The sequence below is a fragment of the Miniopterus natalensis genome, chromosome 6, assembly GCF_054644295.1.
Source record: "Miniopterus natalensis isolate mMinNat1 chromosome 6, mMinNat1.hap1, whole genome shotgun sequence".
In the NCBI taxonomy this organism is placed as follows: domain Eukaryota; kingdom Metazoa; phylum Chordata; class Mammalia; order Chiroptera; family Miniopteridae; genus Miniopterus; species Miniopterus natalensis.
The window spans coordinates 47,054,501-47,079,355 of record NC_142086.1 but is presented as its reverse complement, the minus strand read 5'-3'; the positions used below and the strand labels follow the sequence as shown (position 1 = coordinate 47,079,355).

At 53.3% G+C, this 24,855-nt stretch overlaps 1 protein-coding gene across 4 annotated transcripts in view; it reads left to right on the top strand.

Annotated features, from left to right (window-relative positions):
- TNK2 (tyrosine kinase non receptor 2) overlaps window positions 1-22,094 on the top strand; it is a 39,109-nt gene extending 17,015 nt beyond the window's left edge. The window contains exons 1-15 of one of the 4 annotated variants that reach the window (XM_087818207.1): window positions 2,449-2,518; window positions 2,630-2,754; window positions 3,572-3,642; window positions 5,536-5,757; window positions 6,665-6,817; window positions 7,321-7,598; window positions 9,062-9,188; window positions 9,601-9,747; window positions 9,832-9,926; window positions 15,324-15,518; window positions 16,968-17,059; window positions 18,394-19,742; window positions 19,839-19,934; window positions 20,076-20,203; window positions 21,316-22,094. In XM_087818207.1, the coding sequence (XP_087674333.1) occupies window positions 3,613-3,642; window positions 5,536-5,757; window positions 6,665-6,817; window positions 7,321-7,598; window positions 9,062-9,188; window positions 9,601-9,747; window positions 9,832-9,926; window positions 15,324-15,518; window positions 16,968-17,059; window positions 18,394-19,742; window positions 19,839-19,934; window positions 20,076-20,203; window positions 21,316-21,322 (2,919 nt within the window). In that variant the 5' untranslated portion in view covers window positions 2,449-2,518; window positions 2,630-2,754; window positions 3,572-3,612 and the 3' untranslated portion in view covers window positions 21,323-22,094. Of the gene's footprint in view, window positions 1-2,384; window positions 2,566-2,629; window positions 2,755-3,571; window positions 3,643-5,535; window positions 5,758-6,664; window positions 6,818-7,320; window positions 7,599-9,061; window positions 9,189-9,600; window positions 9,748-9,831; window positions 9,927-15,323; window positions 15,519-16,967; window positions 17,060-18,393; window positions 19,743-19,838; window positions 19,935-19,966; window positions 20,204-21,315 lie in introns of those variants that run through there. The other 3 variants (XM_087818205.1, XM_087818206.1, XM_087818208.1) reach the window with 3 other exon arrangements.
- The last annotated feature ends 2,761 nt before the right edge of the window (window positions 22,095-24,855 follow it).

Sequence of the window (24,855 nt, the reverse complement as noted above, 5' to 3'; positions counted from 1 at the left end):
CACAGTGTACCTTTGGGGTTTTCTTCTGGAAAGCAGTAGTGTCCCTCCCTCTAAAGCCCACACCCCCTTGTTTATAACAGATGGTTTTGTTGAGGATGAGTTAATACCACTAAATGCTTGGCACCACGCCTAGCATATAGTAATGTAGTCGAAGTGTTAGTTATTTTTATTGTTACTCTTCTTAAAATTAATAGAAATATAACATGTTTACCATGTATGTGTATGTGTAGTCAGTCACCAAACATAGCGCCACCTGTAATACAAAAGAGAAATAAAAGGAAAGGAATTTACCACTTCATATATTCTGCCTCGTCAGTGTACTCTGACATAGGTGAAGTAGATGCTAGGACCTCTTGTAGAACCACCACCAAGCTCCATCTACAAGTGCTGACTGAGAGGGGCGTTTTGAAATACTAAGGATAGGTTGCTCTCAGTGACTTTTTTTGAATAGTGAGCAACTTTTGCTAAGTTCTGAACAAAGCAAAAGCCAGTTTTCCCTCACTTTACTCAGTATGGTAGTTCCAACCCAGGAAAATTCAGTATGTATTAAAACTGCAAAAATACTTTTTTGTTCAAATGTAAAATGGAATTCAGTTCTAGAGTCAGATGATTACAAACAGATTTTTCACCTCCATGATTTAAGTTTTATGGGATTTGGAACAGTGTGTGAAACTGTCCTGTGCATTACAAGATAACTCACATTCTTGCCCCCCCTAAAGGCCACTAGTGGCCCCCCAACATTGAGACAACCAAAAATGTCCCCTAGGGGGCTGTACAGCCTTTGTGAGAATCATCTGGATAAAGGGTTACCGCTTAAAGTTTGGAAACCCCCACTGGCCCAGCCGCCTTGGCGGGAGAGCCGGGGTTTGAACTGAAGTCCTCTCCGTTCCCATTTGTTGCTCTTTGTACCGCCCTGAGCTGCCTGGGAAAGTCCAAACTCCTTGCATTGGGTTGGCAGCACCTCTGGGAACTGTGGAGGCAGGAGGCTCATGCTGGGCCTGGGCTGTGAGCGCCTGCTTCTCAGTGTGACCTGTGATGAGAGCTGAGGGAGACAAGGCCACCTCTGAATTGGGGAGGAGGGGGTCTCTGGTAGCTGACCTTTCCCCACTTGCCTGCTTCTTCCATGGGGATTGAACATGGGTCAGGGGCTGGTTTGGCCAAGCTCTCAGCTCTGAGGTATCTCACTTGGACAGGGATGGGCTTGGTGTCTGGTGGGTCAGGTTGCTTAGCGTTGAGGGTGCCACTGGCCTTTTTATTTGTGCCCAAGAAAGTGTAGATCAGAGGTCACTCACTGGTGAGCCTTTGGCTGTTTGTGGCCTGCACACACATATATTGTTTGGCCAGTACAGAGTGGTGTGTGTGTGTGAGTGAGTGTGTGTGTTTTTCAAACTTGAATTAGTTGATATAGTTAAAAAGTCAGGAGAAAGATAATGTTAAGTGAAAACAAGGAACAGAATTGTGTGGGTAATGAGTGACTATTTGTGTGGGGGAAAAACAAAGTCTGGAAGGTAAAAGTCATTAATGGCATCTGGCTTTGGGGATGGGGAGTTAGGTGGCTGTGCAATAGGTGAGGAAATGAGACTTGATGGCTCCTGTGTGCCATTTGAATATTTTTCATGTGCATATATTACCTTTTCAAAAAAATTTTAATGGCAAGATTTCACATGTAGATTCGGATTCCCAGTATTTCTTGAAAAAGTTGAAAGTCTGGACAACACTGGGCCACAGTCTGCTGTGATAGCCATTGACAGGAGCTGAGCAGTGCTGTCTCTTTGAGCTGCATCTGAAAGCCCCCCGAAGCCCCTGCCTGTCTCTCTCTCTCTCCCACTTGCTGTGGTCCTGGAGGCACTTGTGGAGAGGTCTTTGGATTGGGGGAGAGGCTCTGGCTATGTTAAGCATTGGGAGAACTCATCTAGTCCTGAATCCTTTCTATGAGGTGCATCAGGTCTAGGGATCCCATGGCTGGGTCTCAAGGGACACTGTAACCCCCAATTTTTTAATTGAAACTTTATGATTAAGAATGTGTATTTCTTCTCGAGAAATACAGTCATTTTCATCAAAATCTCAAAGGACTTGTGACCCCAAGGGGAACCTGAGAACAGTGGAGGTTGATCTCAGGTCACTGGGCCATGGATTTTTGTAAGACCCTGACTCCAGCGCCTGGGCTGTATCCTAACTGTCCTAATTCTACCCTTGTCGCTGGCAGGAAAGGGGGCAGGTGGGTACCGGCTGTTCTGTACAGCTGTTCTGAGGAGCAAGAAGGTGATTTGAATCCTTCCTGGAAGCAGCATAGTAGGATGTGGGTGAGCCCGGGGCACTCGGGCAGGGTCCTCTTTTACCTCCCTGCATCCCTTGGTCCCTGATTCGTTCTTTCCTCCCCACAGAGGCTGGGGAGCAGCAGCATGCAGCCGGAGGAGGGCACAGGCTGGCTGCTGGAGCTGCTGTCCGAGGTGCAGCTGCAACAATATTTCCTGCGGCTCCGTGACGACCTCAATGTTACCCGCCTGTCTCACTTTGAGTATGTCAAGAATGAGGACCTGGAGAAGATTGGCATGGGCCGGCCTGGTAGGTGGGGACATTGGCCTTGCTCGCCGTTCTCCCACTGACCATTTGCCTCCTCTGTCCTCAGGATCGCCAGCCACATGGAAGAACCCTCCCCCCTTTATTTCATGGGGTGGCATAGCTGAGAACTCTCCTTGCCTGTCCAAGAGCCCCCGAGGTGGGGTGGAGGGGCCTCAGTAGATGCCGCACACAGTGAGTGCATGAGAACAGTTTGCACTTGGAAAGGTGAATTGGACTTTTAGGAGTCTTGCTTAAAGCTCTGGCTACTCAGGCCTAACTACTGCCCCTGTAATTTGTTCAGACATTTGTCGGGTGCATTTCCTCCATCTCCACCTCCTTTGTACATGTAGAATTGAGTCTGACATTCTGAACACCTAGGGTTCAGTGCCCAGAGATCTGTATGAAGAAGGGAAGATAAAAACCTGCAGATGGTTTGCTGATTTAATCTGTCTCTTTCTTTCTCTGTCTCTCACAAAGATATGCTCGCTCGGTATGTGTGGGTCCTAAAAGTAGTGGTTGCAGCATCTAGAACTCCTGGTGTTTCCTACAGAACCCAGAAATGTATTCGTGCTTTCAATTTAAAGCAGCTAAATAGGTTAGAATGTGCTGAATTAGACATTGACTTACGCTACTTTTGGCCTTGATAGTTGGTGTCTGATGCAAGTAACAATAAAATTTTATGGGAGAAAAACTCAAAATTGGGAAAATTCTATTACCTTGAGTTCCTTTGTTCCTGAAAGTTGGAAACAGAGAACTACTGCTCAGTTTTGGTGGTTAAACACCCCCATCTAGTTCAAGGACCACTGTTTGGAAGTGGAATGCAGTGACCATCTAATTGCAGCCCCTGCTTGGTTGGGATGGTTTGTTTCCTTGGTATCATTGCACTGGGCAGTACCTAGTGGTGGACCCACCCCAGGAGACCGAGGAAGCCTGCAGGTGGGCAGCAGCCTCGGGGGTGGGGTGGGGGGGGTGAGCCTTAACAGCACTGGGTTTCCTGTCCCTCCTGCAGGCCAGCGGCGGCTGTGGGAAGCTGTGAAGAGGAGAAAGGCCATGTGCAAGCGCAAGTCCTGGATGAGCAAGGTGGGTGGACAAGGCATGAGATGGGCTGGGCAGCTCGTGGGCCCCACTCTGATGTCAGTCCTAGGAAACTTCCCCCATGCCGGGGCAGTATAATCTCACACTTTGTACAGACCTCCCTCCCTCAGGGCCTTATCAGGCGGGGTACTTATAGAGCTGCCTGGCTAAGTGTCTGTCTCCGCTAGAGACGGCGCGTGAGCAGCCTGTGCAGCCATGGCTTCACATCCTCCCACTACGCCATGGTGCTGGGCCTGAAACAGGCTCTGTCAAGTACTCTGTGACTTGAGCCCTTGATCTGTCTGAGTATTGGGGCCAGTGTCAAGCATGGGGTGGTGTGGCTGCCTGGACCCAGGACGTCTTTGCTTTTCTTTCGTCTTCCCCCACCCTCCCTAGTCTGTGGAGGGTTTCTCTGGTCATCTGGCCTTGCTGACAGCTTCCTTCCCCACAGCCTCTTTAGTTCCCCCCACCTCTTTGTCCTAATTTGGGTCAGTGGAGTTGTGAGTCTCTGGTCTGACTTAGTGGAACTTTGCCCATTGTCTGGAAGACAATGCAGGAGGAAATGAACCAGCCAGGGCCTTCCCTCCCCACTTCTGGCCTCAGGGCTGGGGGGGGGGGGGTAGGGTAGCACAGCTGGACTGGGATTGGGCAGCAGAGATTTCCTGGCTGCGATCTGACAAAGGGGCTGTCTCTTGGGATCCTGTGGCCTTTTCTGGGGACACTATCCTGGTCCCTTGCCCAGGTTTTAGGGAAGAATGAGCAAGTTGGGGCGGGTGAAGGCAGGAGGGAAGAGCTGTGCAGTGTGCCAGGGTTAGGGGTCTTGGATCTACCCCAGACTTGAAGGACGTTCCCGGCCAGTCAGTAAACCTCTCCAGACTTGAAGCCTGTCTTCAGTAAGACTGTGCTGGCCACACTGGCCCAGCTTCCCTCACCTCACCAGGCTGTGTGGAAGGTCCTTGTCAGCTGAACATTGTTTGCAAGTGTCAAGGATTCCAGTTACTGGGAGGAAGGACAGAGCAGCAGCCAGAAGAGGCCCTCAGATTGGAGACTGTGCATACAGATAAGCCTCTGCCAGCCTTGGCGGCAGGGGCCCAGCTGGGCAGGCTCTGCAGCCTGAAGCCAAGGCTTTGGGTGCCCTAGTAGGGGTGGCCAAGTCAAACTGATGGGTGATCTCTGACCCTCAGGGCCTCCCTCCTCCTGTCCCCTGATCTTTGTTCCCTTCCTTCCAGCCCAGGCTGCAGAATTCCTTCCAGTCTCCCTTCTTTCTCAGCCCTCAGCTCTAGGCGCCCCTCCAGAAACCCAGCTGTCTTCCCAGGCCCTTCCCCAGCAAGGCCTTGCTTCATCTGCACCCCACACACACTCACAGTCTAACCTCAGGCTCAAATTATCCTCTCCCCTGGCAGGATGAAGGGTAGCCGGCTCCCCGGGGAGGGTGGAGACAGACAGCGCCACATGGGCAGCCCAGGGAAGGGGCCAAGGCTAAAAATGGACAGAGAGGTGTTTGTGGAAGGCCCCTTAGGCTTCTACCCATCTGCTCTGGTTAGGGGCTGGAGTCTGTTCTGGGTAAGGGGTACAGAAAGGGATAGGTGGGGCAGAAGGTGGTGCCTAGAGTGGCTTTGGGCTGCCCTAGATCCCCCAACTGGGTGTGGGCCACAGTAGCCGCAGGCTACATGCCTGTCAGTCCATTTCTGGCACACACCCTGAGGCCACACTGAGGCTCTGGTTCCTGTTTGGGGGTGTGGTCAGGAGGGAGCATGGGCCTCCAGCCAGGATTCCCCCTGGCAGTTTGGCAAAGTTAGGACCCATCTGAAGGCCTATGTGACGACCCACTGGGACAGGACTGAGGGACTGGCCCTGGGACCTCAGGGTGCCATCTGGCCCCTTGCTGCCTTCAAACAGGTGTTCAGTGGAAAGCGGCTGGAGGCTGAATTCCCCTCCCATCACTCTCAGAGCACCTTCCGGAAGACCTCGCCCACCCCTGGTGGCCCAGCAGGGGAGGGGCCCCTTCAGAGCCTCACCTGCCTCATTGGGGAGAAGGACTTGCATCTCTTCGAGAAGCTTGGAGATGGCTCCTTTGGTGTGGTACGCAGGGGCGAGTGGGACGCCCCCTCTGGGAAGACGGTGAGTTTTCTGGGTCCTGTGGGGTGTGGCAAAGGGACAAGCCCCTGAGAGACTAGCAGAAGCCCAACTCTGCCCTCTGAGGTGGATCTGTCCCCTCCGCTAGGATGTGAAGGGGGCTAGGGACAGGTCGCAGAGTGGCTTGCCCTGGATTCTATACTCAGGTTTAACTAGACACATCTGTTTCTTTTTTAAATTATACAAATAATTTACTTATTTTAAAAACTAGGAAAAATACCTGCAATCTCACCAGAGGAAGCAGTTAGCATTTCTGCTCCCCACCTCCGAGGTATTTTGTTGAATTTAGTTAAGATACAAATTTTAGATACAATTTTTGAAATCTTGCTCTTTCTCTTTGTATTGTATTTAAAATTTACCCCCAGAGGGATAAATAGCATGTATATAATAAAACATGTAGCTCTTGAGTGTACAGTATAGACCCCGGGTAATGTCACCCAACCATGGGATGAAACATTTCCAGCCTGCCAGAGCCTCCCTCCTGCCTCTGCACTGATAGTCCCCTTCCTCCAGGGAAGGCTACTGTTCTGACTTCTGTCACCATAGATTAGTGTTCTGGTATTATATTTAAAGCGTTTTTCTTCTACACCAAACCATTTTTAATATTTCATTTTATAACATTTTAATATCCTATCATCATACTGGTCATCTCTTACCTAATAGTTGCTATTTAAGCTGGACATTCCCTCAGGAAGGGGAGGCCCAGCTAACGGCCTCTGGGGGTTAGCCAGCTTCCCTTCCCCAGCCAGGCCAAGACACCTGAGACATGCTCACCCACCCTGAGCAGACCTGAAGCCGGATGTTTGAGTGTAGTTGGAGGGAGAAGCAGGTTGGCTCAGAGTATTGGGGGCTGGGGCCGGTTCTGACTCCCTATAATCTCCTCTCTGAGCAGGTGAGTGTGGCTGTGAAGTGTCTGAAGCCTGATGTGCTGAGCCAGCCAGAGGCCATGGACGACTTCATCCGGGAGGTCAACGCTATGCATTCGCTTGACCACCGAAACCTCATTCGCCTCTATGGTGTGGTACTCACACCACCCATGAAGATGGTCAGTACTGTGCTTCGGGGGGGCTGTGGTCTCTGGGCCCCAGGTCTGCCCCTTCTGCCTGTGCTGTGGGTCCTCCCTTCATCCTGACGAAGGTCAGAGGTCCCACAGATCCAGGTTTGGTCCCTCACCTGATGTAGCATAGGGGCTCACAGGGGCCTCGCCCAGTACTACGTCCTTTGGCGCCCACGTCCATCTCTGCATTTTGCTTGTATTCATGAGCAGAGTTATAGCTATGGGAGGAGCTGGTCCTAGAGTTTAATGTTTGGAATTTCTAACATGAGCCTCTTTGGGTTGCTTCTCTGGTCCTCAGCTTTCCACGTTGCCTAGAGGCAGAGGCTTGGGAAGCTGTAGAATTCCTAGAGGTTCCCAGAGGACAGACCAGGAAGGAGCCTTGAGCATGGCTCTGCAGGCCTTCAGGAGAGGGCTGGGAGCCCAGCATGGGATGCGGAGGGAGGGGCAGGGCTCAGCCACACTTATTCCTCCCACCTTCTCTGTGGCTTCAGGTGACGGAGCTGGCACCTCTGGGATCGTTGTTGGACCGGCTTCGCAAGCACCAGGGCCACTTCCTTCTGGGCACTCTGAGCCGCTATGCTGTGCAGGTGGCTGAGGGCATGGGCTACCTGGAGTCCAAGCGCTTTATTCATCGTGACCTAGCTGCCCGAAATCTGCTGTTGGCCACGCGTGACCTGGTCAAGATTGGAGACTTTGGGCTGATGCGAGCACTACCCCAGAATGATGACCACTACGTCATGCAGGAGCATCGCAAGGTGCCCTTTGCCTGGTGAGGGGCAGGCGCTGGCAGATCACAGGGCCTGGACCCCCTCTATCCCTTGCCCTACCCTGGTCCCTGCACACCAAGGCTCACAGTATCTGGGGCCTTTGTACCCACAACAGCCCTTGTCCCTTCTGGGCCTGGGGTGCCCTTCTTGAGTGCACATTCATTCATTCACTCATTCATCCAGGAATTCTCGTGTCAGGCACTAGAACACACAGAGATAAGTGCTGTGGGGACTCATAAAGCCTTTCTGGAGGACTCAGTGTTAAGCTACTAAAATAACAGGAGAATAGCCAGGCAGACTGGTTGGTAAGCATGTTCCAGGTAGAGCTAGTGGCAGGCAGGGCCAGACTAGGCTAGGCTTTGTCGACTGCGAGCAGGGATGTTTACCTGCATACAAGGTGGACCCTGGTCCTGCCCTGGCCCCTGTGTCAGCCACTCCTATGCTGAGATCAACGTGTTCCTTTGGTGTTGAAGGCACCGAAAGGAGTATGGTCACCCTGCTTTGAGGTGGAAGGTGTCAGTCCAGTTCAGCTCTCCAGAAAACCCCTCTAATTCAAGATGTACAGTCACCCTGCTTAGTAACTGACTTTATACCTAGGCGGACCATACATCCTGGACTGTGCCTGTTGTCCTGGAGTAATTGATGGCACTTCCTTTTATACTCAAGCATCCTAGTTTGGATGGTAAATTATAAGGTCACCTGTTTTTATGCAACCCTGTTAGAACAGCTCTGTGAAGTGAGCAGATTATTATTCCCATTTCATAGATGAGGAATAGGAGGCTTAGAGATCTTGAATGACTTTCTCTGGCTCTACCCCCTTTGAGTGTCAGGGCTAGCTCTGCAGTCCCATGAGAGATTCTGTGATTCTTCATCCAGGGTGGCTTCCTCCTCACTCTGCTCCTCAGCCCTCCTGGAATTCCCCTTTGCCAGCGTCACTGGTGGTGGTTGTCCTCACCCGAGAGGGCATCCCAGAGGGAGTGTGCAGCTATTTGGATGAAGGCAGTGTGACTGTTTTCACCCATTTTGGTTCTTCCCCAGGCCCTATCCAAATTTCCCACCCACACCTTCCTGCTGAAATGACCCAAATGCTAGGATCCTGCCCAAAATCTGGAAATTGTCATCCTCCCACCACAATTACAGAACAGCCTGAGCTCTGTCCCTCTCCTCTTGCCCCTTCTAGAGCCTCTGACCTTCCTTTCTCTGCTTTCCTGATCTGGCAGCTTCACTCTCTTCCCACTCCAGGCTGCATGTGGGTAAAAGACCTGAGCATTCATGATTTTCTCCAAGTGTATCCCGTAGTCAAGATGTCCTTCCCTTCCCTTCCATACCATGCCCCTAGTACCTGCTATTGAGCCTGGCACATGGGGTAACAACATGCTTATTGAGTGAACATTTTATGTCCATTGGGGCTGATGTGGGTGGGGATGCTCTGAGAGGCCTTCTGTTTGACCCCTGCCTTTGCCAGGTGTGCCCCTGAGAGCCTGAAGACACGCACCTTCTCCCATGCCAGCGATACCTGGATGTTTGGGGTAACGTTGTGGGAGATGTTCACTTATGGCCAGGAGCCCTGGATTGGCCTTAATGGCAGTCAGGTAAGGGGGCTGGGGGTCTGCTCCCTATAGGGTGAGAGGGGGTTGATTGATTCCTGGCTGCCAACCTGGCCCTGTTAGGACTGGCTTTTGTCTGCTGGAGTCCTGTCCCCCAGGCTCCATGTCTGTGTGACCTCTCAGATAGCTGAGCAAAGAGAAGCGCCCCCACTGGTCAGGAGAGGGACAGGTGGAGCTTGCTCCTATTCATAGCCTTTGCCACAGCCACCTGTCCAGAGGCCCCAGACTTAGGAATAAAGGTCTGAGGCCTGGGGATAGGCCCTGCCCCAGAAGAGGCAGAACTCTTTGGGATGTGAGCATGGCAGCCTGAAGCTCCAGTTGTTTCATGGTATGGAGGGACGGTAGGAAGTGAAGAGCTGGGTGCTCTGCTTGTACTCAAGCTTTACTCCCTCTCCAGATCCTGCATAAGATTGACAAAGAAGGAGAGCGTCTTCCCCGGCCAGAGGACTGCCCCCAAGACATCTACAATGTCATGGTCCAGTGCTGGGCTCACAAACCAGAGGACAGACCCACCTTTGTGGCCCTGCGGGACTTTCTGCTGGAGGTGAGGGCTGGTCTGCCCACGGGGGCTAGGGTATCCAGGCAGGGGTCATTCCCAGAGTTGGGAGTGACCTGTCTCTACCCTCAGGCCCAGCCCACTGACATGCGGGCCCTTCAGGACTTTGAGGAACCAGACAAACTGCACATCCAGATGAATGATGTCATCACCGTCATCGAGGGGAGGTAGGGAACATGGGGGCTGCACCTGTACTGCCTTGAAGGGTACAGGGTGGAGCACCTGCTGGCCAAGAGGTCCTCCAAGGTCACCATGGCAACACACAGGCTGTGGTGGGCCTGAGCTGTGCAGTGGCGAGGGAGGACAGGGCTGAGTCTTCACCTGAGTGCTGGAGGTTAAGTACGTAGGTGCACGGCTCAGAGGCATTTTCCCTGCCTGGTTCTACTTCGTGTCCCTCTTCCCACTTGGCACCAGCCTTGGCTGTGTGGGTCAGGGCCAAACTGCCATTATAGTGAGGCAGCCAGGCCTTAGGACCATGTCTGGAGACTCTGGAACTCCTAAACATTCCTAAGCCTCTCTTCCTCTTCCCTTCCTGCCTCCTCCCTGGGTAAGGACTCTTATTTTTTCTTTAATCCTTACACAAGCACATGTTCATTGATTTTGGAGAGAAAAAACAATATCGATGTGAGAGAGAAACATCGATCAGTTGCCTCCCACACGTGCCCTGACTTGGGATCGAACCTACACCGTAGGCATGTGCCCTAACAGGGACTCGAACCTGCCGCCGCCTTGGTGTGCGGATGATGCTCCAACCAACTGAGCCACCCAGCTGGAGCAGGATAAGGACTCTTAACTACACGTGTAGGTGCATTTCAGTACCCCGAAACACCCTCTTCCTCGCAGCCTCCGCCCTGCCACGGAGCCCCACTGCTCCCTCCCCTCCGTCCTCTCTGGGCCTCACACCCTGGCCTCTGGCCTCAGGCTCCCCTCTCAGGGCCTCTATTCCTGATCCTTCCCTCCCCTTTATGTTCACAGTTGGCAAAGTGTGTCTCAGCCTATGGGCAGCATCTCCAGAGTCACATCTACTTGTAGCCCCCTCAGGCTCCTGCATTGGAGCCCCACCCACCACTCACCCCACCCTGTTATCTGAGCCTCAGGGTGTCTAAGGAACTGGTTGGGGCAGGGCAGGCTTGAGGTGCCTTTTGGGTAGGTGGTGGGCATGGAGGGCTGGAAGGGGAAGGGAGGGAAAGGAAATTCCCTGTGGTCCAAGCTCCTCTGATTCAGAGCCAGGCAGGTATGAGGGCAGAGGCTGTTTCCCTGCAGAGCCCTTTCTCCCTGGACCTCAGGTTTGGGAGTCTGGGCCTTTGGTTAAACCTTGTGCCGCATGGGGGGTTGGTGATGAGGGAGAGCCTCTGGGTCTGTCAGTGATGGAGTTGGTGCTAGACCCCAGGCTGGTTGTGCAGGAACCTGACTGTGGCCCCAGCACCTCTTCCCTAGGCCAGGGCTCCCCTCGTCTTTGGGCACAGTATCTGGGAATAAGAATTGCATACCAACAGGTTAGTGATGAAAGCAGAAGGCTTCTAGGATAGAGGCCTGAGAGACAGAAAGGAATATAGTCTGTGGCTTGGAGCTGAGGGGTCAGGGAAGGGACTGCAGGCCGGGCACTTTGGGGGACATTATTGAAATAGGAAGATTAGGATGAGGGCCCCTCTGAAGGTGTGTGGCAGCTTTGCAAGCCAGAAGTCTGCGCCTGCAACCATTTCCACCTCCAGGAACTTGGGACCCTGACCCCTCTATGCCCTGCAGTTTCCAGGTCTTTACTTCCCCTGTCCCTGCTCTCAGTGGGGGTTCTGTGTGCCAAGGCCCAGTGTTCCTCAGGAGTGACTCAGGAGTTCCTTGTGTTTCTAAGGCGTGTGTTTCTGGAGCTGGCACCCTGGGTCACCTCTGGAGCAAGGAAGGGAAGGGAGAGGGGAGGGGAAGGGGGAGGGGATTGCTCCTCCCAGGAGGCTGCTGTGGGCATGCCCTGCCCTACCCTTCTGTCACAGACTCCCTGCTGCCAGCCAGTGTAGGCTCGCTGGGCTCCTCCTCCAGGGCCACCAGCCGACTTGGACCACAGTACCTGCTCTTGGTCCCTGGAGCTTCTCAGGAGGTGGGAAGTGAGGGGCAGGAGGCCATGACAGTCGTCGGGTCTTTGGTAATGGGCCTGTATGTCACTGTACCAGAGCTTTAACTCTGCCCCTTTGTTTTCTCAGTGCCCAACTGAGTGGCTGGCTCTGTCTCCATGTATCCGGTGGATGGGCTTTCTGTTCATGTGTGTCCCTTTAGTTTTTTGTTTGTATGTGTGGGTTGCTGGCTGTTTCTCTGTCTCCTCTTAGCCTGGCTCTCAGCTCTCTCCATATCTACCCTCTCCTGTCAGTTTTGGATTACTTCTGCTGGAAGCTGTCTCCAGTATTAGTTTCCTAGTCCGGAGTCTTGGAACCCCCTTGTCCTTGGCTCTGACTGATTCTGTAGGTTCAGTGCCTCTCAGGATACCAGGCAGTGGGCAGAGAGACACCTTGGTGTTGTGTGAGCCATGCTTGTGGGGCTTAGTCTAGATTGGGACAATGACTGCTCTTTTCCATGGGGTCTTATTTGGAGGCTGGGATGGCTGGCTGCACTTTTCTGTTCTGTGTTTATAGACTTGGAGAAGGGGGACAGGTTTTGAAATCCTTCTGCAGATCTTTGGCCTGGTCCCTGGAGCCTCGATTCCTTTAGTATGTGGGGCAGGGAGAGGCAAGGGTCTGTGTTGTTCCTGGAGGCCAAAGGTGCCTGAGACCCCCCAGAGAGAAGTGGGTGTGGTGGAGTTTTGAACAGAACATTTAAATAACATTTGTCAGCCGTTTCTGGACTCCCTTAGGCCTGGTAGAGGGGCTGAGATTTCAGAGGCTGGCTCCCGATAGAGCTGGGGCTTCCTTTAGCCAGACCTTGGTTTCCCAAGTGCTACTTCACATTTTGCTTGTTCCAGGACACTGACGAAAAGCAGGTAGTAGAAAGTTCTTGCTGGAGGTACTGGGCCCTTTTCTCACTCCCTTAGGGACTCCCTGTCTGTTTCTGTGACTGTCTGCTACAGTGACTTCCAGATGGCATGGTGGGCCTGTCCCTCGCCCTCCTGTTGTTGCCATGGAGACTCTGGTCTCTTGGTGGAGGGAGAAGAGAGGGTATGGCCAGAGCAGGCTGGTGGGAAGGACTGGGCTTGGTCCTTTCTGGGCTACTGGTACCTCACCCCCCACTGAGCCTCAGAGGGAGACGGGGACAATGTGACGTAGCATTGGTCAGCTCATTGGCTGTTTTAGGAGTTAGTTATAGTTGAGCTTTGTTGGACCCATGTGCTTGGGGTGTGATTCCCAAGAGGCCTCTTTCTCACACACACATGTTACACTCTGAGGAATGGTGTCAGGGCCCCCAGCAGTCACGGGGGCTCTCACCTTGGCCATACCTGTAATGACGGGAGGTGGGCTTGGCGTCCTCTCTCGCTCTTAGAAGTGAGTCCAAGTGAGGCTCCTATGGAAGGAGCTTGGCTGTGGTGGCAAAAGGAAAGGAGCAGAGAGAGTGACTTCATGCCCGTCTGGCTTTGCTCGGGGTCCACACGGGGAGGGCACGATCATGGCCTTGGAAATAAGTTCGTTCTCTCTGCACTGCATCTCTACCTCTGCTGTTTTTTTCACCCAGGTTAATAAGCACCTATGAAGGTGTAGAGAGCAGAGTCCAGCGTTCATCCTTGGGGTTGGTATCTAAGACAGTTATGTGGAGGGGCATGCAGAACCCAGGGAGCCAGTGAATGTTGGGGTAGAGCAGCAGCAGGGTCCCCCAGTGCCAGACGTGCCTCCCACCCTCTTCACAGGCGGCCCTAAACCTCATTCAGCCCTGTGGTGGGGGGAGCATTTTTCTCCTTGGAATGGCCCTGCTATTTTCAGATGGGCTTTGTTCCTTCCAGGGTGTTGTCCGCCCTTCTTCCTTTCCTGCCCTTCCCACCCGGAGGGCAGGATGGTAATCACAGGGTTGCTGTGTCTGTGGTGGGCTGGTCAGCGGCCTTGCTTATAAGAGCCTGGGCTCCTATCCTTCCCTCACCTCACCACTCAGCTTCCCAGGGACTGCTGTGCTCATGGGATTCGGCTTTTGGTCTCTGAAAAACGCTGTTTGGGACTCATGTTGGTCCAGTGGGTCGCATCACCTCACAAAGGAGGGTCCAGGTGCTCAGCCTCACCGTCTCCTTCCAGACTCCAATCCCTCTGGTCTAGCTGCAGTTTGGAGGAAACCTTTCTTTACACTCCTGGCTGTGGACAGGTGACATACGGGTGGGGGAGTTAACAGTTAGAGCATGCAGCTTGGTGCCACACGTGTCCCCCACAGCAGCATGCAGTTGTCACCACCTCTGCTGTAGCCCAGATTCTGCCCATGTCACTGGGGTGAGTGATCCCAGCAGCAGATGCAGGAGCCTTATGGCCTGTTGGCTTACTGGTGTTCAAGTGTCCAAGAGGGTGTTCTTTTTTGCCTGCATGCCTGCCCCGTGCCCCACCCTACCCTAGGAGGCTTTAGGGGCCCTAATAGGTTTTGTGTCTGAAGTCAGAGCAAGGTGCTAGTGGTCCAGCCACACTGGGAGGCTGGGTTCCCTTCTGTATGCCTTGTTTAAGACAGTAGAGCCCTAGCCCTAGCTCAATGGTTAGAGCATCGGCCTGTGGACTGAAGGGTCTCGGGTTCAATTCCAGTCAAGGGCATGTACTTCGGTTGCAGGCTCGATCCCCGGCCCTGGTCAGGGCATGTACAGGATGCAACCAATTGACATGTCTCTCTCACATCAATGGTTCTTTCTTTTTCTCTCTCCCCACCCCCTACTCTCTGAAAAGCAATGGAAAAAATATACTTAGGTGAGGATAAAAAAAAAAAAGTAATAGAGCTCCTCCCAAGGAGGTGGATAGGGCAAGAGTGAGGGTCCCACAGCCCTGCCAGGAGCTGGTGGCAGGCACTGGAGATATGTGAACTGGTGACATAAAGCCGTGGGTTGCCCCAAGTACTTCCAAACGTGTGAAGAGCTGCATTTAGGAGATAGGTTGTGGTTGGAGGGCTTGGCTTCAAGCCCAGTGCTAAGGCCATGGCTCTCCCTTGGGCGCCTGAAGCTCAGAACTCTTAGAACTGGGCTGAAGAGTGAAATCAGGTGGCCAGGTCTTGCTAGGGGAGGAGGGAGGCAAGGTGATATTGCGAGATGGGCCCTGGCTTTTACAGACTAACAACTGGATTTGAATCCTGGGTCTTCTGCGATCTTTCTGGTAACAGTAGGCAAGTCATGCCACTTGTTTGAACCTGTTTTGTTATTGTAAACTTTAGGAAGAGCTGTCTGACCCACCTAGGTAGCTTAGAGTAAGGCTGTGTGCAAACAGCCAGGCCTTATACTGGGGGAGTGGTCATGGGGGGCTGTTAGGAGGAGGCAGGCAAATGCAGACCAGCCTAGTCCTGGGGCCTCAGGCCTCCTGTTTCTTCTGCCAGGGTGGTTAGATATCACAGCTAAAGAGCTTGGTATGGAGAGGGTCCTACTCCTTGGGGCCGTCTCACCACACCCTGGTGTTTACCATGTCATCTCTCTTGGGTAGGGCTGAGAATTACTGGTGGCGCGGGCAGAACACGCGGACGCTGTGTGTGGGGCCCTTCCCTCGAAATGTGGTGACCTCTGTGGCTGGCCTGTCGGCCCAGGACATCAGCCAGCCCCTGCAGAACAGCTTCATTCACACGGGGCATGGCGACAGTGACCCCCGCCACTGCTGGGGCTTCCCTGACAAGATCGATGAGTGAGTACTGGGCAGGGCCCTCCTTAGCTCTGGAACCCCCAGCCCCTCCCTGGGCATGCAGGTTCTTTCAGGCTTCCAAGGTCCCTGTAAAAACCATGAGGCAGAGGACCTCTCATTGCCCAGCAGCTTTTCCCTGTAGGCAGAACCAGGTTAGGAGCTTCCAAGGATAGACCCACACTTCCATTTGGTGGAAAGGCCCCCAGGGGCTGCAGCCTTGAGGCCCCTGGCACACTGGCCTTAAGAAAATGGACTTGAGAAGAGCCTTTGGAAGCAGTTCAGGAGAGAGTTTTTCTCATGACCACCAACATTTGAGTAGCAGCTTCCTTTTCCTGCTGGTAGTAGCAGTCTGGGAGGTGGGAACCTACTGGGTCAGGCCCAGGGGTGCACGGCACAGAGAGAGCTCCTGTGCGGAAACCTCAGAGCTAACATTAGGCAGCAGTTCAGCACTTCACCTACCTGCTTACCCTGTACCTGAGGGGGTTCAGTCTCCTTTAAGTGAAAAGATGAGGTCATTGGGGGATATCTGGGGAGGACACAGAGGAGCAGAATTAGTCACTTCCTGGGTGCCCTGCCCCAGATTTCTACCTGGAAGCTCCTGCCACCAGGCCTCCCTGCCTCTTTGGCCCGGGGCCTTCCAGGCCCTGCTCTCAGCAGCCCTTGCTCCTCTGACTTCTGACACGTTTCTGCCCTGAGGGACCTGGCGAAGCAGGCCCTCCACCTGCATGCTCCCATGCTCCCCACACCAGAACACTACGCTCTGAGAGGGCAGCCGTGTGTGTCTCTCACATACAGGAGCCAGATGAGGGCCTGACAGGGTTGGAGCAGGAGAGCACGACACCCTCCAAAAGGAGGCTGGGTGCCCTCTGCCCTGCTCCTGGCGTGCCGTGGCCAGCCCAGCCCCATTCCTCCAGGCTTTAATCAGCCCCAGTGACTAAGTCCCAGATCCTGACAGTCAGTACAGGGGTTGAGAGTAAACTGGGAGCAGGGCAGTGGCCCCACCCCTAGCAGTGGGGCAGAAGGATGTCTCCTGCCCACCCTGACCGGGGAGCGTAGCCGGATGGCTCTGGGCCTGGCAGGAGAGAAAAGAGTGTGCCAGCAGGTGGCTGCTGGGCGTGGGTTGGGGTGCTGTGAGGGTTGCAGAAGGCCAGCTCTACCCTTGTAGGGTGTTCTTGACGCCCCTACAGTCCTAGATTTTTGACTTGCAGCCAGGAGTCCTTTCCTTGCCCTCTCTCCACAACACCCTCCCTTGGTTACAGGTTAGTTCTACAGAAGGGAGCTGCTGGGAGTCAAAAGTCCTGTGCTCCAGACCCCCATCCGCAAGGGGCTTGGTCGAGGTGGGCCCCTGGACGCCTGACTTCAGGGGCCAGGCCCAGCATCTCCTCCAGAGCTTTCCTCACTGCCACCACTCCACTGTGATCCCCACTGTCTCACCTGTTTCTCTCCCCACAGACTGTATCTGGGAAACCCTATGGATCCTCCCGACCTGCTGAGTGTGGAACTGAGCACCCCCCGCCCCACCCAGCATCTGGGAAGGGTGAAAAGTAAGAGCCCCCACTCCCTGGCATCCCCTAGTCCTTTCAGGCCAACCCTGAGCCGGCTGTTATGGCTCTGTGATGGTTGGGTTGGAATAGCACGGGAGCAGTTGTGTCCCTGGCTCCAGCTGGGTGTGGGGTGGAAGATGAGAGTCAGCTGTATCCGCCGAGGTGGGCATCCTCAGTCAGTGCTGCGTTGGCCTGCCTGAGCTCTCCTCTCCCTCCTCCTCGCCGTGCTCAGAGCCTGGCCTTCCTCACAGACTCTAATCCCGCTCTCTTCTCCTAAGCCAAAACCACCCCACGGGCTTCATCTTGGCCAGGAGCCTCATCCACCCCCTGGATCCTGGGCCTGTCGTTCCGGAACATAGTTTTCCCCATCCTGCCGCCCTATTGCTTCCCATTGCTCTTGGGTTTATACACTCATTCGCCCCTATTCATTGCGTCCTCTCCCCCCCTCCCCTCTCTTTCTCTCTCTCTCGCTCTCTTTTTCTCCACCCTCTGCCCTCTGTCTGGCTCTGTCTTCCTCCCTTGTCCTCTGCCCTGCTCTGCCCCCCTCTATTCTTTGCATGGCCCTTCCTGCAGGGAAGCCTCCACCTCGCCCACCTCAGCCTGCCATCTTCACTCAGAGTAAGTGGGGCTGCTCTGGGTGCCTTGGCCCCCGCTCCCTCTCCCTCTCTCCTCTCATTCCTCCTCTCCTGGAAGGTACAGAGCCCTGGTGGCTGACTGGGTGGGAGGGGAAGCGGGTGTGTGCTGTGAGCTTTTGTTGCTGACCTGGCCCAGCATGCCTGCCTCTCCTTTCAACATCCCCCACCTACCCCCCAAAAAAGCCTAGGCTTCTGGAGCAAGTGTGTGGTCCCGGTGCTCTCGCTGCCTCTCCCCCATTGCCTGGCCTGCCTCGCTCTCTTTGGGACCTGCAGAGGCTGGGCTTTCATGATGGTGGGTCGGGAGCTCCTGTTGCTCTTAGTGCTGGGAAATTGCCCATAGCCCCCTGTCTGCACTAATGGTATGCTGTAAAGGGTTGGGGATAGTGGTTACTAACCAGGGGCGGGGGCATTTGGGGTCTTGTGTTAATGGAGGGGTGTCAGAGGCAGGCAGGTGAGGGGTGTTGCTTGCTCTAGTGGAGATGGAGGCAGGGGCTTACCTGCCCATGTAGAGGACTGACAGCATCCAGAGCAGGTGTTGCCCTCCTGTTTGAATGGGGTTGTTGTGCGCTGAGAATTTAGCAGCTGAGGGCTGATCTCCATGGGAGTTGGTGGAGGACACTTGGCTTTCTTCCCATACCCTACCTTCCCTGTCCCCCTGCCTGACACTGCTTCCCTGTCCGGGTCTCCTTTCCACTGCAGAACCAACCTATGACCCTGTGAGCGAGGACCAAGACCCCTTGTCCAGCGACTTCAAGAGGCTGGGTCTGAGGAAGCCAGGCTTGCCCCGTGGGCTGTGGCTGGCAAAGCCCTCAGCCCGGGTGTCAGGCACCAAGACAAGCCGTGGTAGCAGCAGCGGCGAGGTCACACTCATCGACTTTGGTGAGGAGCCAGTGGTCCCGTCCCCACGGCCCTGTGCACCCTCGCTGGCGCAGCTGGCCATGGATGCCTGCTCCTTGTTGGACAAGACACCGCCGCAGAGCCCCACGCGGGCACTGCCCCGACCCCTGCACCCCACACCTGTGGTGGACTGGGATGCACGCCCACTGCCGCCACCTCCCACCTACGACGATGTGGCCCAAGATGAGGATGACTTTGAAGTCTGTTCCATCAACAGTACGCTGGTGGGCGCAGGGGTCTCTCCTGGGCCCAGCCAGGGCGAGACCAATTATGCCTTTGTGCCTGAACAGACGCGGTTCCTCCTTCCCCTGGAGGACAACCTGTTCCTTCCACCCCAGGGTGGGAGCAAGCCACCCACCTCGGCCCAGACCGCGGAGATCTTCCAGGCGCTGCAGCAGGAGTGCATGCGGCATCTGCAGGTCCCAGCCAGCTCGCTGGTCTCCTCACCCAGCCCAGTGGGCGATGACAAGCCCCAGGTGCCCCCCAGGGTGCCTATTCCCCCACGGCCCACGCGCCCACGTGGTGAGCTGTCTCCAGCCCCCTCAGGCGAGGAGGAGATAGGGCGGTGGCCTGGACCTGCTTCCCCTCCCCGGGTACCTCCCCGGGAGCCCCTGTCCCTTCAAGGCTCAAGGACCCCCAGTCCTCTGGTTCCACGTGGCAGCTCCCCGCTGCCACCCCGGCTCTCAAGTTCCCCTGGGAAGACCATGCCCACCACCCAAAGCTTTGCCTCAGACCCTAAGTACGCCACACCCCAGGTGATCCAGGCACCTGGCCCACGGGCTGGTCCCTGTATCCTGCCCATCGTCCGCGACGGCAAGAAGGTCAGCAGCACCCACTACTACCTGCTGCCTGAGCGCCCACCCTACCTGGAGCGCTACCAGCGCTTCCTGCGTGAGGCACAGAGCCCTGAAGAACCAGCCCCCTTGCCCGTGCCTCTGCTGCCCCCACCCAGCACCCCGGCCCCTGCTGCCCCCACTGCTACTGTTCGACCCATGCCCCAGGTTGCCCCAGACCCCAAGGCCAACTTCTCCACCAACAACAGCAATCCAGGGGTCCAGCCGCCAGCCCTGAGGGCCACTGCTTGGCTGCCACAGAGGGGCTGCCCTGGGGACGGGCCAGAGGCTATACGGCCAACAGATAAGATCCAAATGGTGAGTACCAGGCCTGGCTGTTGGGTGAGGAGGGGCAGGAGCCTGGGGGCCCCAGAGGAATGGTCCCAACTGGTGCTGATGGGTGGGTATGCCCAGCTGCAGGCCATGGTGCATGGGGTGACCACAGAGGAGTGCCAGGCGGCCCTGCAGAGCCACAGCTGGAACGTGCAGAGGGCTGCCCAGTATCTGAAGGTACACCATCTCCTGCCTACTCTGGTTTTCAGGGACCCTGAGGACTGGTTCTGCTGCTCTCTCGCACTCCTTACGCCCCCTCTGGTTCTCCTCCGCCCCCGCCCTTGTCTGTGTCCCATAGTACTGCCCTCTGGTCCTCAGGTGGAGCAGCTTTTTGGGTTGGGTCTGCGGCCACGAGGCGAGTGCCACAAAGTGCTAGAGATGTTCGACTGGAACCTGGAGCAAGCCGGCTGCCACCTTCTGGGCTCCTGTGGCCCTGCCCACCACAAGTGAGTGAGCCCCACACCCTGTCTGTCACCTTCCTGTTCCCAGAGGGGTGCCGTGGAGCACACCGTTCTAGGAAAAAGCCCAATACCTCGGCAGGCCACACACAGCCAGGAGACACAGGGCTCCCCAGCTGGGAGGAAGGAAGTTGGGCCCCAATCCCAGGACAGATAGTTCAGGGTGAGAGCAGTTTCCCCTGAGTGCATTTACTTAGACTTTTAGCCACGTGGTTCAGATGAACTAATGAGTAAAAGAGGCAGTTGGAGCCTCTCTGGTTGTGGAGGGCTTGTTTTCCTAGCTCCCCCACCGCATTCTGAGCAGCCTCCAGGGGACGGCAGTTCAGGACCCAATGATTTAACTAAATATCTCTCACTTCTGCATTTCATAGTTCAGCTTAAAGTAACATTTAGAGTTTTAATGCCTTTTTAAAGGAATGTGTAATCAAAAAAATACATTACTTTCCTGTAAAAAAATGTAAATATATGTATATATAACAAAATAATAGTTATAAAAATAACATTCAGCAATATATAGTATAAATATATATATGAAAGTTTTATAAAGTAAAAAAGTGGTGAAATGAGTTAATTCCAGCATTATTCCAGGAGAGGTGCTGGTGGGATGTGGGGTTTCAGAGCCTTGGGCTGTGGCGGCAGACAGTCCCTGTCAGACCCTAGCACCCACTCACGCACAGCGTCAGCTTGCACACGTCTCCCGTTTTCTCGGGGTCCGTGTCTGTGTATGAATGACGCTGCCTGCCTCATAGACATGATTAGAAGAATTAATGAGGGATGCATCTGTCACACATCACAGCAAGTATCTGGCACACACGACACCACTAGTAAATTCTTACTAATTTGCATCCAAATAAACTTAGGCTTTTACTGTGCCTTTTACTCTTAGATATTCTAATACACAGTCCTGCAGTCTCTTATTTTTAGTTCTTTAAAGTAAAGAAAAAAGGCATCCCAGGATGACAGGTTCTAGAACTACTGCCTAGAACTACCAGTTTTCGCTCGATTTGCCTGGCGCAGAGAGGCCCTCCCACACTGGGCATTCTGTACTCTGTTGTACTGGCCCCTGTTGATGGAAGGGTTTTCTGGTTGTTTCCCTTCAGGCGCTGACACATCTGGAGAGCCTGAGGGTCTGCCCTGGAGGAATCACTTGAGCTTGTCCATCTGACAAGGGTGAGAAGATGCCCATCCTAGGCCTGGAGGACCTGCTGCCACCCACTGCTTCTTCTGGCAGAGCGAGCCAAGGCAGCAGGTGGCCGGGAACCTGCATTGCCTGTTCCTCCCTCACCCAGCGCCATCCCTGCAATTGTGGTGTGCCCCAAGCCAAGGTGCAGGAAGTTGCCCATGAAGGCAGGTCTGGGGATTGGCCTCAGCAGGCCCTGTGGCTGGCCTGCCTCTGGCTTTATCCACCCTGATAGGCCCTGCGGCTGGAGTGTGTCCCCAAGTCCTGCCACCAGGAAAGCCAGGCTTGACCCTGGACCGAGAGAATGTGTTGGCCACACTGAAAGGTGGGCCCTTCTCCAGAGAGCCCCTGGCTGACAGTTGGGGTGTCGGACAGGATGTGACTTGTGGACTTGTCATGGACAGTGTTTTGGGACTTGGCTGGTCTTAGGATCTTGTGCCTGGAAATAGCCTGAGGTGGCCCAGGAAGCAGAGCATTGGTGCCAGATAGTTCTCTGGCAGGGACCAGGGCCCCAGGCCCCAGGGTTGGAAGGAGACCAAGGGGATAGCTACCCTGGAGGGATACTAGTGCTTCCTCTGACCCAACTCTTCCCCTATGCTGTTCCCTGTTTTCCCACCAGCCTCTGTCACCAAAGTTGCTGCCCCAGCTATGGATACCTGCTTCTTCCAGAGAAATAAAATTAGTTTTTATTTTATGTTAGTTACTTGTGCCTGCCTGTGTCTTTGCCTCTTGGTCAGCAGCCTGAGGCTTCTGGTTACTCCCCAGGCCACCATCTGTGCAGAGCAGCAGGCCTCATAGCACCACCTGTGGACAGAGGAAGGAAGTGCACACCTGGTTGACCTGAGGGTTGCTCTCTTTCCTGAACTGGCTGCCTAGAGGCAGAGCCCCCCCCCCCCCCCCCCCCCCCCCCGATGTAGTCACTGGTTCAAAATCCCCATGTTTTTACTCTACTGTGCTAAAGAAGGCAGGATATACTGCAGAAGAGAGTGCAGTAACTCAATTAGCTGGAGCTAAGCCAGAAACTTCAGTAATAAGGAAGGCTTCAATATGTATAAGTATTTTAATTTTTTTTACATGTTTTTATTGATTTCAGAGAGAGGAAGGGAGAGGGAGAAAGAGATAGAAACATCAATGATGGGAGAGAATCATTGATCGGCTGCCTCCTGAATGCCTCTGACTGGGAATCAAGCTGGCAACCTGGGCATGTGCCCTGACTGGTAATCGAGCCATGATCCGGTTCATAGGTCTGTGTTCAACCGCTGAGCAACACCGGCCAGGATAGTATTTTAATTTTGTTTCTCTGAATAACTGATATTTCACATGGTTCAAAATTCAAAAGGTTCTAAAGAATATACAGTGAAGTCTCCCATCCTAGCTTTCCACCTCCCCTCCCTGACTTCATCATCAGTTTCTCATGTATTTCTTGTTTTTTTCACTTAACAGTATTTTTTTAAAAAAATATATCTTTATTGACCTCAGAGAAAGGAAGAGGGGAGGGTGGAGAGAGAGGTAGAAACATCAATGATGAGAGTCATCATTGATCAGCTGCCTCCTGCACGCCCCTGACTGGGGATCAAGCCTGCAACCCGGGCATGTGCCCTGACCGGGAATCTAATTTTGATCTGGATCCTAGGTTGACACTCAGCTGCTGAGCCACACCCGGCTGGGCGCACTTAAAGTATTTTGAAGAGTTTCCCAGCCACTGAAAGAGCTTCCCTGTTCTCATTTAGTGTTGCATGGGTGTATGGATGGATGTACCATTATCTATTTAACCAGGCCCCTTTTGATGAAGGGATATTTTGGTTGTTTCTAATCCTTTGCAATTGTAACCACTGCTGCAATAAATGGCATGTGTGGGTTATTTTTCATTTGCCACTGAAGGATGAGTTCCCAGAAGTGTGACTCCTGAGTCAGTGCGTGCAGTGATGGCGGATCTTGCTGAATCGCTTTATAGAGGAGGCTATTCCAGTTGTCACAGCCGCCAGTGTGTGAGAACTTTGCATGTTTTACGGAGCTTTCTGGTTTTAGCCAGTCTGACAGGTAGAAAGTGGTTTTTCTATAGCTTTAATTTGCATTTCTCGAATGAGTGAACATTTAAAATGATTTAGAAATGATTTAGACCATTTATGTTTCCTTTCCTGTGAGCTTCCTGTTACTATCCTTGGCCCATTTTTAAAAGTTAGGTTATTAATCTGTTTCTCACTGGTTTTTAGGAAATTACTGGATGAAAGCAATTAGTCCTTTGAGCTTTACTATGTTAATCTGAATTTTAATAAAAGAAAGTGAGATGATGGCTTGGGTTGTTAAAAAACGAAACAAAGACCATTCAAGGCGGTGTCCTTTGTGTGTCTGTGGCCCCAGGCTGGTCTGTGTGGTGGGCCCTGAGGCCTGGGAGGTCTGGAGCCTTCAGATTCAAACTTGGTCTGCCTACCCTTTTCAGTAAGGCAGGAATTAAATTATGTTTAACTGCGATTAAAAAAAGTCAAACATGATATAAACGGGAAAAGTTAGTATTAAGTAACCTTTGGGCATCACTACTAGACCTGGGTTCCATTCTCAGCTCTTTGATCTTGGAAAAGTTACTTAACCTTTCTGAGCCTGTAAACTGGGAGTAACTCCTGCTTCATATGCTCATGAGTAAACATTGTGCCTAGTACATCAGCCATGGTAAGTACTTAATAAACAGGAATCATTATACATTTTATTCATGTTCTTGTCTGTTAACCAGTCACTTGCTTACATTATATACATTATACACTGACCGCAACTCTGTGTATACAATTGTCTTTTCCCTTTTTTGTGTGAAACAATTTGTTCTTTTGCTACAAAGTCATTCCTATTTTATAGATCATAGACGTTTTCAACTTCAGTAAAATAAAAAGTCTTTTTTTTAATGAACAGATGGCAGAGGTGATACATTCCGGAAAGCATCTGGGGGTCTTTCAGGGGGTCAGGAAATTCAGTGTACTTTTCTTGCCAGACACAGTTCCCCAAACCCCAGGATTTCCTGCTGCTTTTCTAATCAGCTTGCTAGCTTTTGCCAGCATTTCCTGGGTTTACTAAAAAGATCTTAAGGGGGATGTTGAAAAAGCTGACTCAAGTTGGATTGCCAACATGGAGAAGCAATAAATCAGTGAGGATTCATTGGGCACCTTCTCTGTCAAGCCCTCAAGAGGGGATACAAGTTGAACAGTTTGTGCCCCAGCAGACTGTGACATTACGGCAAGAATATGAGTGCTCTCAGATCATATGCCAGGTGCCTTGAGAGCAGAGGAGGTGGCTTCCCAGAGGAGGTGACATTGTGCTGACTTGATGGGGGGAAATGGGCATATGCCAGGAAGGTGAGAGGGTGTGAAAACATTGCAGGTGGAGGGAACTGCACATGCAAAGCTATGGAGGTGCAAACTGTCTGAGTACTGACGTTTGGCAAAGCTAGCACCCATCCTTTTATGTTTTGGGG